The sequence below is a fragment of the Pteropus medius genome, unplaced genomic scaffold (genome assembly GCF_902729225.1).
Source record: "Pteropus medius unplaced genomic scaffold, Ma_sr-lr_union100, whole genome shotgun sequence".
In the NCBI taxonomy this organism is placed as follows: Eukaryota; Metazoa; Chordata; class Mammalia; order Chiroptera; family Pteropodidae; genus Pteropus; species Pteropus medius.
In genome coordinates, this window is record NW_024344378.1 from 17,657,411 (window position 1) to 17,669,793 (window position 12,383).

The window sequence follows — 12,383 nt, forward strand, 5'->3', positions numbered from 1 at the left end:
TAGAGATAATTTAGAGGTTTTCAGCATAAACTGATAGAACCCTGAGAGTCATTTGAGCATCCTGAGCAGGAAATATGTTTACATTTCTGCAGAGTCATTTGAGGAAACTCCATAGGCCTCGATGTCAACTCAGAGAAGGTGATCAATGAGACATGAGAGTACTTGGTAAAATGAAAGCAGATTATTATTTATTTTAGTGAAGGAAAATATCTTCATTGCTGACTCCTGCTCCCATCAGAGCCCGTAGTCACAGGCCTCTACGCTATTCTGCAAGTAGAGATCTAAGTAACCTCGAAAGGTCTTCACATCAGTGAGGAGGGCTGATACTGTGGGATCTTCCCTCATGGCTGCCATCCAGAGCTTAAGTTTTGGAGTGTGGTCTACACACCTGTGAGAGATGGAAAGAATGAAAATGTAAGCTAGACTAAATTGGAAGGTATTGCAAAATCGCCTATATATCATCATTATCACTGCAGTTTCATTTTGTTCACTAATCTTAAAGTAGTTCTTTGAAAATATTTCTTTAAAATGCATGTAATCATAGAATACAGACATGCCTCACTTTATTGTGCTTTGCAGAATACCGTGTTTTTTACAAATTGAAGGTTTATGGCAACCCTGTATTGAGCAAATCTGCCAGTGCCATTTTCCCAAGGGCATTTTGTTCACTTCATGTCTCTGGGTCACATTTTGGTAATTCTCAGAATAGTTCAAACTTCTTCATTATTATTATATTTGTTATGGTGATCTGTGATTACTGTTCTTTGATATTACCCTCTATCAGCCAAGATTATGACTCCTGAAGGCTGAGATGATGGTTAGGGTTTTTTAGCAATAAAGTACTTTTTAATTAAGGTATATACATTGCTTTTTTAGACTTAATGCCATTACACACTTAACAAACTACAGTATAATATAAACACATTTATATGCACTGGGAAACCAAAAAATTTCTGTGACTCACTTTATTGCAATATTTGCTTCATTGCAGTGGTCTGGAACCGAACCTGCAATATCTCTGAGGTATGCCTGTATTAGATTTGGAAAATATTGTAGAGGTCTTTGTTTTATGGAACAGGAATCTTAGAGTGAAGTGACTTGCTCAGTTAGCATAAGAACCTTTCCAAAGTGAAAGCCTGATAACTTTTTTAAATGAGAACATGAAAGACAACCCATCTATGATTAGATTGTGACTATAAAATGAAGGGATTAAGAAGTACAAATTGCTAGCTATAAAAACAGTCACAGGAATGTAAACTACAGCATAAGGAATATAGCCAGTAATAGTATAATGACTACATATGGTGTCAGATGAGTACTAGACTTAGTTTAGTAATCACTTCATAAGTTAAATAAATGTCTAATCACTATATTGTACACCAGAAATTAATATAATATTGTATCTCAACTGTAATTGAAAAATTTATAAAAGAAATAGAGATCAAACTGATGGTTACCACAAGGGAGGGAGTGACAAAGGTAAAGGGGAATATAGTCAATAATAATGTGATTAGTTTGCCTGATGAAAGATAATTACTAGACTTATTGTGGTGATCACATAGTTAGGTATAGAAATGTTGAATCATTATATTGTATACCTGAAACATATATAGTGTTGTATACCAGTTATACTTATATTTTTAAAAATTTTTAATAAATGAAAATGTTTTCAAAGAATAATAAAAAAGTAGCCCTGAATAGCCCTAAGCTTTAAGTGGGAGTAACCCAAGGGGGCTGCCAAACTTTAAAAAACAGTATGGGAATCTTACTGGTAAATGGGAGGTAGCATTGGTCAATCCTGCATGACAGCCTCGTAGAAATGTACATCCTTTTATGGATATTTAACCAGGAGGGAGGGAATAAATTTCTTTTAAAATCATGTTACTACATGTCACAGAACTATCCCCACCCCCAGATGGGGAGGAGGGGTGAATGTAGGTATATGACGTGCTCAAGTCTTTCCTCCTGTCTGCTTGTTCCCATTCATACTAGTTGTATGAAATATTTTAATTTTTGTTCCAAAAAAGGTCAACATATACTGTTCCAATTATCATCATCCTAAATCATGCACAAAATATTCAAATGTCTTACTCGCTTAACTCCAGTGCTTCCAGACGTTCAAACCAGGGCCAGATGAGGTAATCAATCATGGAAAGTGAATTGCCACCAAAGAAGGTTGTTTTCTTATTGGTCAGAACCTGAATATTAAACAGCATAAGAATACTTCTTATTGTGCATCTCGTAAGACTCATCATCAGAGATGATGCAGCTGAGTTAAATAGAGTGAGGTGAGAGCCACAGCATTTACCCAGACATATCCAAGTTGGCTTTTTGTCTATTTGATCACATTAAGCTTTAGAATCTGTTTAAAATGAACAAAACAATCAACAAAATAAACTGCAAGGTGGAGAAACATAAAATAAGTTACAGAGTACAAGATCTTTGTAATATAACAAAGGACTGGTATTCAGAATATAAAAAGAACTCCTGGGAATCAACAGAAAAAAAGGCTAACACCTATCAGAAAATTGAGCAAGACGTACACTTCACAAAAAGGATGTCCAAATGACTAATAACCATTTGAAAGGTGCTCAACTACATTAGTTATCAGGGAAATGCAAATTAGAACTCAATGTAATACCACGAACATCTATTAGAATGTCTAAAATGAACAAGACAAAGTGGGCAAGGGTATGGAACCACTGCTGATAGGAATGTAAATTTTTACAACCATGTTTTAACAGTATCTACTAAAGCTGAGTGCATGCATACTCTATAACCCAGTAATTCTACTTGGAAATGTGAACTTACATTCACCGAAAGATATGTGTAATAATGTTCACTGCAGCATTACTTGTAATAGCCCTAAAATAAAAATGTTTACTGTCAATCAGGAGTGAAAAGGATTTTAAAAATGTGGTACAGTCATATGTCAGAATACTATACAAAGAATAGTAATGAATGACACACAACATAGATGAACTTCACAAACCTAATACTGTAATTGAAGAAGCCAGACCCCAAAGATTGCATATTACATGACTCCATTTGTATAAAATACAAAAAATAGCCAAAACGAATATTCCGTTTCTTACATGGGTGCTGGTTCCTTGACTATGTTCACTTTATAAAAATTCATTAAGGTATACTCTTAGGCTTTCAGTACTTCTCTGCATATGATGCTTCAATTAAAAAAATTACTTAAAATATACTGGAAATAACTAGATTGACTATTAAACAGATGCCAAATAAAATTATTTGAAAACCAAGCACAAATAATATGTTTCTGAAATTTAAGAAGGTATATTGGAATTATGGTTTTGTCAAGGGGGGAACTGAGAATATTATCTGGTTAATCAACACAAAACCAACTTACCCTTTATAAAACGTCTATCATTTTTCTCAGGGCCCATATAACATTCTGCATTATAGACTGATTGTTTAAATCTACCTATTTGGAATGTCTCAAAGGCAAGAGGAAGACTCAATCTAAAGGCCCAAATGGCAGCTCTCCACCAAAGGAGGTGAAACACAGCTCAGCTTTGCCAAGTGTAAGATTCATGGCAAACTCTTCTTGGCGGAAAAAGTTTATTATATAATACTTAGTGGAAAAAAAGAACAGAATGGTATCTATGCTCTGATGACAGTTATGTTAATCTTTTTTTTAATGCATGGACACAGGTTGGAAACAAGCATGAAAACAAACAGGTGACATATTGTAAAAATGTTGGTGAATTTCCTTTTTTCCTTGTTATTTTAATGTCAGTCCAACAAAACGTTTTAAAAGCAAGCCCATGACAAAATGTTTTTAGGTGTTTTGGTTTATATCTTAAACACAACAGCTTATGGCAATCTGTTATAAACTAAAATTTCTTATTTGGTATTATTGCTAATAAAATGATTTGGAAAATGGGAATATGAAGAAAAGAGTAGAAGGAAGAAGAGGATAGATATAGTATATCATTTACTCTGATAAAAGCTAGGTGGAGTGATTGATTACCTCCTCAAGCTTGCTGAATTCTTTGCGAAGTTCTTCTTTTATGCCAGAACAGTCTTCCTTATTTTTATTTCTAATATAGCTTCCTCCCAAAGATGGTACCTAGACAGAGAATAATTTAATTTATTGGTGGGAAGCTAATTGTACCGGCCTCATAAATGCACAATAGAACCCCCATAATCCCAGTGTCAGTGTTCTAGAAACTTCAAGGACACACCAGTTTGTGTGTTCACAGAGGTCATATTCTGATCTTAGAAACAAATTTTGTGGCCTAACATGCTGTACTGCTCAGGATTTTATAAGTTGCAAATAACAGAACTCACTTGGGCAAGTTTGAGCCAAAAATATCTTGAGAGAATACTGTCTCATTGAATTATTGAGAAGCTGAACAAACAGGCATGGAACTAAGCTGGAACATTCCAAAATCATGCTCAGACTGGCCTGATGAAAAGCACCCACTGCTGCCAGTGAGCTGAAACTAGAGGTTACAGTTTGTACCACTGCCAGAAACTGGACTCTGAAGTAATTAATGCCACCAGCACCAAAACTGTTTCTACTGTAGAATTTAATCTTGCAACCACCATGGCTCCTGAAAGCCAGAAGCTCTGCCACCAGCCACTCTCACTCCCAGAACCAGTGCCCCGCCCCCCCAAGCCTATTTTCTCACATGGCTTATTTCTGAATTGAACTCTATCATGTATATACCTGACAGGAGAGCCTCAGACCTTATGTTTAAGGCCTTGGCCCCAGCTGCAAAACGGAGCTGAGGAAGAGAATTTTTCTGATTTCTACCTTAAGAAAGACGTGAGAAGACTGATGAAAGGGGACTTACTACCTGAAGACCTGACAGGTGTAATGCCACATGCTTTAATGCTGTAGTGGTTTGTATATTTTAATACTTCAGTCTTTGGTATCATCTCATTGCAAAAGACAGAAGTCTACTCATCCTAGTTTAAACAGGCACTCATAAAATTACAGGAGAATTCCCCGAAATCCCATCAATGTCAGTACAGCTTGCCTTCACTGGAGCTACTGCCAACACAAAGTAGACATTGGCCAAAACAAGAACACAAAGTATCTACTGTGTGTTGGACTCTGCTCTTGGTTTTTTATCTTAATTGGGTTTTATCTATGAGGCGGGAACAATTATACTCATTTTACCAATGATTAGTTGAGGCACGAGATAAAGCAATAAGTAACTTGCTAAGAGTCACACAACTTAGAAGTGGCAGAGCTAGTCGTAAGCCTAGGCAATGAGCCAACAGTAATAGAAACACTGCCTTCACTCTCACGAGTTGCTCACAGCCCTGGTGCAACACACCAGGTAAGAAGGCAAGCGGTCACCGACAGGGAAACGTCAGTCCATGATGGAACAGAGTTGGGCATGCAGCCCGTCTGGACAAGTTTCTAGAAGGCAGCAATATCTGAGCAGATAGATGAAAAAGGATTTGGAGATGACCAGGCAAAGTGAGAAGGGGAAGAGTCCTCCAGCAAGAGTTGATAAGGTGACGAGTTTGGGAAAACTGAAAACATTCATTATGGCTGTAATATAAAAATGTCAGTAGAAAAGTGAAAAGGAGTAACTTTAGAGAGGTAAACAGAAACTGATCAAGAAAGGGCTTGAAGGACACATCAGAACTGACAAGACTATAATCCTGTTTTGTCTTCCTTTCCCAAATTACTGAACCATTAATGACAGCACTGCTGTCACTTAAAAAAGCAAAGATTTTTCAAATGGGAGCTGAATTTCTCATATACACACCTTTGAAAATAACTCAAAGGACATCTTTTGGCATGCTTTCTCATAAGGGTCTTCTGGCAACAGCTTCTTCCCTGGATATGCTTCATCCAGGTACTCACAAATGATGGCAGAGTCACAGACCAGTTGACCCTTACTGTTTTCCAGAACTGGCACCAGACCAAAGGGATTCTTCTTAAAGAACCACTCAGGCTTATTTTTCAGGTTAATGTTGATGATTTCATGCCTGAAAGGCACAACGAAGAGAGTGAAACATTTTTTGTACTTCTGAATAAATCCTCTTAGGTCCTACCACCCACTTAGCTATCAGACCCCAAGTTTAGGAGCCAACTCAGCCTTGATTCCTTCCTCCTGCCCCCTCTCTTCGAGTCAAATGCATCAGCAAGACCTGTCAGCTAGACCTCCAAATCATATTCTAACTTTACTCACTTCTCACCTTTACCACTGCTATCTCGTCCAAAATATCATCTGCCACCTGGACCCCTACAATATTCCCCCAGTGGCCTCTTTGCTTCCACTGTGGCCTCACTACAATCCATTCTCCATACATAGCCAGGTGGAGCTTTGAGAAAAGACAATTAGATCAGACCACCCTCCTGCTTCCTCATAGCAAAGAGAATAAACTCTAAACCACTTTCTTTGACATGCAAGGCATATTTGATCTTGCCCCTGCTTACCTGTCATACTTGTTTCCTACGGACTTTCCCTCTAATCATTATGATCTGGCCACAGTGGCCTTTTTTATATTCCTTGAATTTGCCAAACATGTTCTCATCTTAGAGCATTTGCACTTACTGGTTCTCTGCCTTCTCTGCCTGTCTTCTCAGGTCTAACATGCTCAGAGGCCCTTCCTGACCATCTGTTCTGAAGCAGCTGAGAGCCTCCATTCCATGATCATCTTGTTTACTTTCCTCATTGAACTCATCTGTATCTGAAATTACTTTGATCACCTATTTACATGTCTATTATGACAGCTCCCTAGAATGTAAGCTCCATTAAAGCAGGAATCTTATGTGTCTCATTTATATTAATAAACACATAAAAGCAAATTATAGAGTTAAATGCTTTGAATAAAATAAAAATATTTTCAAATAGGAACTCAGTAAATATTCGTCGAATAAATGAATAAATAAGTGGAAATGCTTCACGATTGTCAATAAGATACTCTATTTTTGACTAAGAGGTATCTTAATTGTAAATTATATGAGGCAACAAATTGAATTATGTCCACTACCACTATATGAAAATCAACATGATAAAATTTAATTCCTTTTGCTAATTTGAATAGAAAGTTCCTTGCTTTTTACAAGGATATTAAGGAATAATAATAATAATAATAATAATAATAATAATAATAAATCCACCCATAAAATAAGCTTTCAGATTAAATCTCCATGCCTTGATATTTTTTTTCAAATGTTGCATGGTAAATCATAAAAAGTCAACCCAAAAGGAAGCAAACAGGAGAAGCCTGGGGCTATGTTCAGACTGTAATTAGATCTAATTTGTACCTTGCCTGAGAGATTTTAGAGGAAATAAGAGGAAAATTTCACATAACTGCTAAAGCCAAGTCTACATAATTGCCAAAGCTGGATAACTGCTCAATAGAATGGATTACTCAAAAATAACATACACCAAAACTTTGTTTCCTATTTTTCTATCTATTGCAGTAGCTAGAAAAGCATTTACTTTGAGGATTTAAATAAGTAATCCCCCATGGAAACAAACATGTGTGTGTGTGTGTGTGTGTCTGTGTGTGTGTGTAGTAGAAGCTTCATGTGCTGAGAGAATACTAGACACTCAGATAAAAGCCAATGCAAGAAAAATGAGGCCCCCTGCCAAGGAATTATCAGTATTTCTGAAACTTTATACTATGAAAACCAAAGGTAGATCCCAGGCTTTTGTGATAAAGAAGGTTCTCAGAACACATGTGCGTTTGGTGGTAACCTGGCATTGTGAGCCAACAAGTCAACACTTCTGCCACAAGTTGAACGATGCACCTTTAGAGAAAACCATGCTTTGCTAGGTTATATCGTGTGGTAAAATCTAGTACCTCTTTGATGAAAGTCTCCTGGGACTCAAAACTGATCCATCAGTGTAGCAGATTACTGTCGTTTGCACTACCTGACAGCCGTGACCACTCTCCACGCCCCATACACACACTATAATGGCAAAATCATTTCAGTTTTCCTTTGGAAAACTGTCCCAGTAAGGAAGGTTGTTTCTGACCAAGAGTTGCAGAGAGGCACAGAACCCAGGACTTTGTGTCCCAAATCCAGCTGTGTCTTGCTCTTGGACTTTTCACTTACATGAGCCCAAGATAAGTCGTCAATCCGATTTGAATTGATTTTCTTTTACTTGTAATAAAAGAATTTTAATATAGCAAATATTACAGTATTTGGATAAAATACAGTGTTTTGGATAAATGTTACTAAATATTGAGTATTTCGCTGTGTTCAGAATTGATTTCATCCAAATAAGATGCCAATCTTAACGAAGTGATGGCTAATCCTAAAAATTTTCTTTCTCTAGAATACAGCTTACATTTCTTTTAGGAAAAAGAATTGCCTAATTCTTCCCATAGAAGACTAAAATTCATTTATAAACCTTAAGCACATAGATGGAAAATTTAAGAATGGGGGCTATGTTTTAAACTTCCACACCACAGATTCCAAAGGGAGGTGGTTCCAATGAATGAATACTTGGCATTGCCAGGAAAAAGACAAGTGACTACTGCATAATTCTTGTGGCCAACCCATGTGCCAATAACCATGATAGTGTCAATTAGGCTTCATAAAGGACCGAATTTTTAGGCACAGACACTTTATTTGACTCAACCAACAACCCAACCTATAGGAACATGTGTGTATAGTTAACTCAGCACTCTACCAGGAAGATGAAGGTCTGGACTCTGTACGAGGGTTAATTATTGACTATTCGATAAGGGAACGGAATAACAGCAGTTATATAAAGCGAACATAGAGAAGTGGAGTGAAAGTGAAGGAGCATGGCCGTGGTCCCATAGTGTAGCAGTTAGCACATCTGCTTTACACGCATAAAGTCCTGGGTTCAGGCCCCAGTAGAGTCACCACAGTCCATGGTCTACGGCCATGCCACCCTGAACGAGCCCCATCCCGTCTGATCTCGGAAGCTAAGCAGGGTCGGGCCTGGTTAGAACTTGGATGGGAGACCACCTAGGAAGACCAGGTGCTATAGGCATAAATAATAATAAATAACAATTTTAAAAAAGAAGAAAGAAAGAAAGTGAAAGGGCAGTGGACGAAGAATCAGCGATCTACCATAGCTAAAAGGGCGGCTTACTGCCTGTCACTAACTTTACTGGCGCCCTAGTTTTTCTAATCCATAAAATGTTATTTAAAGGGGGTGTCCTAGACTGCTGGAGTCTGTGGCAGTCCCTCCATCCCGCTCCACAGAGAGAGAGTCTGTAACTTGCTATGCTCCCGGAAAAGGCTGAGAATAGTAATTTATTTTGCAGTAAAGGAAGCTCCGGGGTACCCATCCGACATTCCTCCACCCCACCCGACCTCCAGGCGCCCGTAGCTGCAGGTTCCCGGCGGGCTAAGGTAGCGGCCTCTGCCTCGGTCCTCACCGGATTCCCTTGGCCTTCAGGACAAGGCGCATTCTCTGGGCGAAGGGGCAGAACCTCATGCTATAGAGGCGGATCAGGCCCTCCGGGACCGGTCCTGGGGGCGCACTCCCTGTCGAGGAGAAGCGAAGGCGGTGATGGCCCGGAGAGCCGCGGGGACCCTCAGCCTCCCGCCACCCCCAGGCCGGCCGTGGAGAGGTCCCGCGTGTTGCAGCCCAACCCTGTTCCCTGAGGTAGGGGGCCCTCCCGGAGTCTCGGCTCCGGAGCAGCCGCACCGGGACCCGCGGCCGGGGGTCGCCGAGATTAACCCCACCGCTCGCGGCGGGCAAGCCTCACCTTTCCCCAGGCTCCTGGCTGATGCTCCGGACATCGTGGCGAAGCGCAGTCTGATCTCGCTTCCGCGTTTGCAGGCGATTCAGCAAGTAGGTCGTCCCTTTCTTCCCTCCCTTCCTTCCTCACAAGTGCGAATCAGGGGTGGGGGCCAACTCCGCCTGTGCCAGGTTCCTATGACCTCTCTGTGCTCCCGCAGCGCAAAGTCATAGGAACCCAGGTGGACAGCCTGGACCGCCGCGCGCAGCCTCCGCAACTCCAAAGCCTCGCGGGAAATCGCCGCCGAGACGCCCACCTGTCGCTCGCCTTCCTGGTTTTGTGGGGATCGCCCTTAAACCCCTGCAGCTGGTGGTTGTGCCAAAGCGTATCGTGCTGGCCGAGAGATGCGTCCACGAGGAGATGAACAAAAGAAACCCTCAGGGCCATTGCCTGACCACTAACGATTGTGGTCTCCCGTCAGCCCTCCACGCGGGTCCGCTCCTGACCCTGATCTCCATATTTCCGGCCCTCACTGGGAAGCGCGCTCGAGGCGCTCTCACGTGGCACGGATCTGATGGTAGGTAGCTCTCTTTCTTCTCCAAGGCATCCCTAACCTCAGGGCCTGTGGCCTGGGCCCAGGGCTGGCTCACCATTCCAGAACGTACTCTCCAAAGGTTCCTGTCAGTGGCGCAGGGACAGGTTGCCCATCCATCTGGACAGACTTTTCCTTTTTCTGTCAGTACTAGCTTAATATAACTACTGGGAAGGCCACTGCCCCTACTGTCACCCATAGAACACATCCTTTAAATTTCAACACAAAGTAAACGAATTGGGTATTCTAACCTCAGATGGTTCTGCTTTCAAAAATCTATTAAACATTTGGATTTCGAAGCTCTGGTAGGGGCACAGGCTCAGAGTCAGTCAGGTAGACTGAGTAAATTTAGTCCCATGGGTCTTTGAAAAATATCTGGCCATAGCGTCTGCTCAAACAGCCCCTCTTAGGGGTTAGGAAAGAGAGGTTCCAGGGCACATGGTACGGATATGACGAAAGCTAGTCAATGTTTTGCTTATCTGTCTAGATTTGAAAGCTGGTGACTCCTGTGCCATTTATTTGCAGGGGCAGGGGGTCTGTTTTTTATTTTGATTAGCGCTATTATGAGAGAGGTGGAGAGTAAGGTAATAAGCATACTGGATCTTCCAGCCTTCCTGCCTGGGTTTGAACCTGACTCCAGCCCTGTATTAGTTTCCCAGAGTTAGAGTAACAAAGTACCACAAACTGAGTGGCTTAAACAACAGAAATCTATTCTCACCATTCTGGAAGCTAGAAGTCCGAGATCAAGGTGTCAATGGGGTTGGTTCTTTCTGAAGAATGTGAGAATCTGTTTGGTGCCCCTCCTCTAGCTTCCAGTGGTTTGCTGGCAATCTTTGGCATTCTTTCCAGCATAGAAGCATCACTCTATCCCTGCCTTCATCTTCAAATGGCATCCTTCCTTGTGTGCATGTCTGTTTCCAAATTTACCCTCTTTATAAGGACACCAGTCACATTGGATTGGGGTGGGGGGCATCCACCCTAATCCAGTATGACCTCATTTTAATTGGAGTAATTACAACTACAATGAACCTATTTCCAAATAAGTCACATTTTGAGGTACCGGGGATTAGAGCTTCAATATATGAACTTAAAAATTTGTAATTCGACATATGAATTTATTATGAAACCATATGAATTATAGTAACCGCTTATTAATCCTATGAATGTGGGAAAGTTCTATGTCTCAGTTCCCTCATCTGTAAAATGGGGCAGAAAAACCTAATGTCTCTTTTACAGAGTTCGAAGAATTAAATTAGTAAATATATAGAAAGCACTTAGAACAGTTCTTGACACAGAATAAGTATTAACTAATTGTTTGTCATTGAAAATACTAAGTGAAAAAAATAGACCATAGTTTTGCTAAAACATGGATCTTGTTTAACTCTTTTTTAGAAAATTAACTTTTTACGAGGTCTTTTAGCACATTAATGACATCATGGAAATTAACCCTGTAAATTTAAACTTGGCCAGGAAAAACCTCTGACTGACCAAACTAAAAGTTTCAGATCAAGGTATTATTTGAGAACTTTTACTTGGAATGGCTGGTTCTCTAATTAGTATGACTAGTATAACATTTTGTTGTAATCATTTGAAAGATCTAATATATTAATAAAGTAAACAATTAATTCATCAAAGAAATAAATTGAGAAGAAAATATGCGTTCCAGGAAACTACTAGACTGTAGCGTTGCTCTGTATTATAGTGGCTCATCTCCAAGCCCTTTGGGGTTATGTGCCTAGCATGTGAATATCTGGATACACACTGCTGTTAGCCACAGGGGAAAACACAGTATTTCGCATTTTTGCATCTGTAATTGTCAATAATTAACCTGAGTGGGCTAACCTCAACTGATTCTGCTGGTTAAAGATCAAGTCTTAAAAGATCCTAGGGATAAGACATACCTTCTAGGTACTGTCTCTCTAAGCTATACATTTCTTCACTTTTGAACACCTCTGAAAATAGGGCTATGTCTTAAAATCACTAGGCTGGGTGCAGTCCCGACATCTGACATAGATGTTATTGTTTGTGCTTAAATTTGCAGAGTGGATGTCAGTGGCTTGGAAGAGGATCCCAGAGATAGTAAGAGAGTATTCTTGCTGCGTATTAAATGAAATGCTCT

At 40.1% G+C, this 12,383-nt stretch overlaps 2 protein-coding genes and 1 pseudogene across 3 annotated transcripts in view; 2 read left to right on the forward strand and 1 right to left on the reverse strand.

The window, feature by feature from the left end:
- Positions 1-166: 166 nt before the first annotated feature.
- On the reverse strand, positions 167-9,881 carry GSTO1 (glutathione S-transferase omega 1). The gene is made up of 6 exons (XM_039871274.1): positions 9,700-9,881; positions 9,367-9,475; positions 5,760-5,982; positions 4,001-4,099; positions 2,092-2,198; positions 167-388 (listed from the first exon to the last, which is right to left on the reverse strand). The coding sequence occupies exons 1-6, from the start codon at positions 9,731-9,733 to the stop codon at positions 235-237; spliced, it is 726 nt and encodes a 241-aa protein (XP_039727208.1). The 5' UTR covers positions 9,734-9,881; the 3' UTR covers positions 167-234.
- On the forward strand, positions 8,857-8,975 carry LOC120609892 (uncharacterized; annotated as a pseudogene).
- Positions 9,882-10,079: 198 nt separating the features above from the next.
- The window catches only part of CFAP43 (cilia and flagella associated protein 43), an 86,462-nt gene continuing 84,158 nt past the window's right edge, over positions 10,080-12,383 (forward strand). Inside the window, exons 1-2 of one of the 2 annotated variants that reach the window (XM_039871273.1) lie at positions 10,110-10,249; positions 12,306-12,343. Coding sequence is in view for 1 of the 2 variants with exons in the window: in XM_039871272.1 (XP_039727206.1) it covers positions 10,093-10,249 (157 nt within the window). In the remaining variant the exon portion in view is untranslated. Of the gene's footprint in view, positions 10,250-12,305; positions 12,344-12,383 lie in introns of both variants that reach the window. The other variant, XM_039871272.1, reaches the window with a different exon arrangement.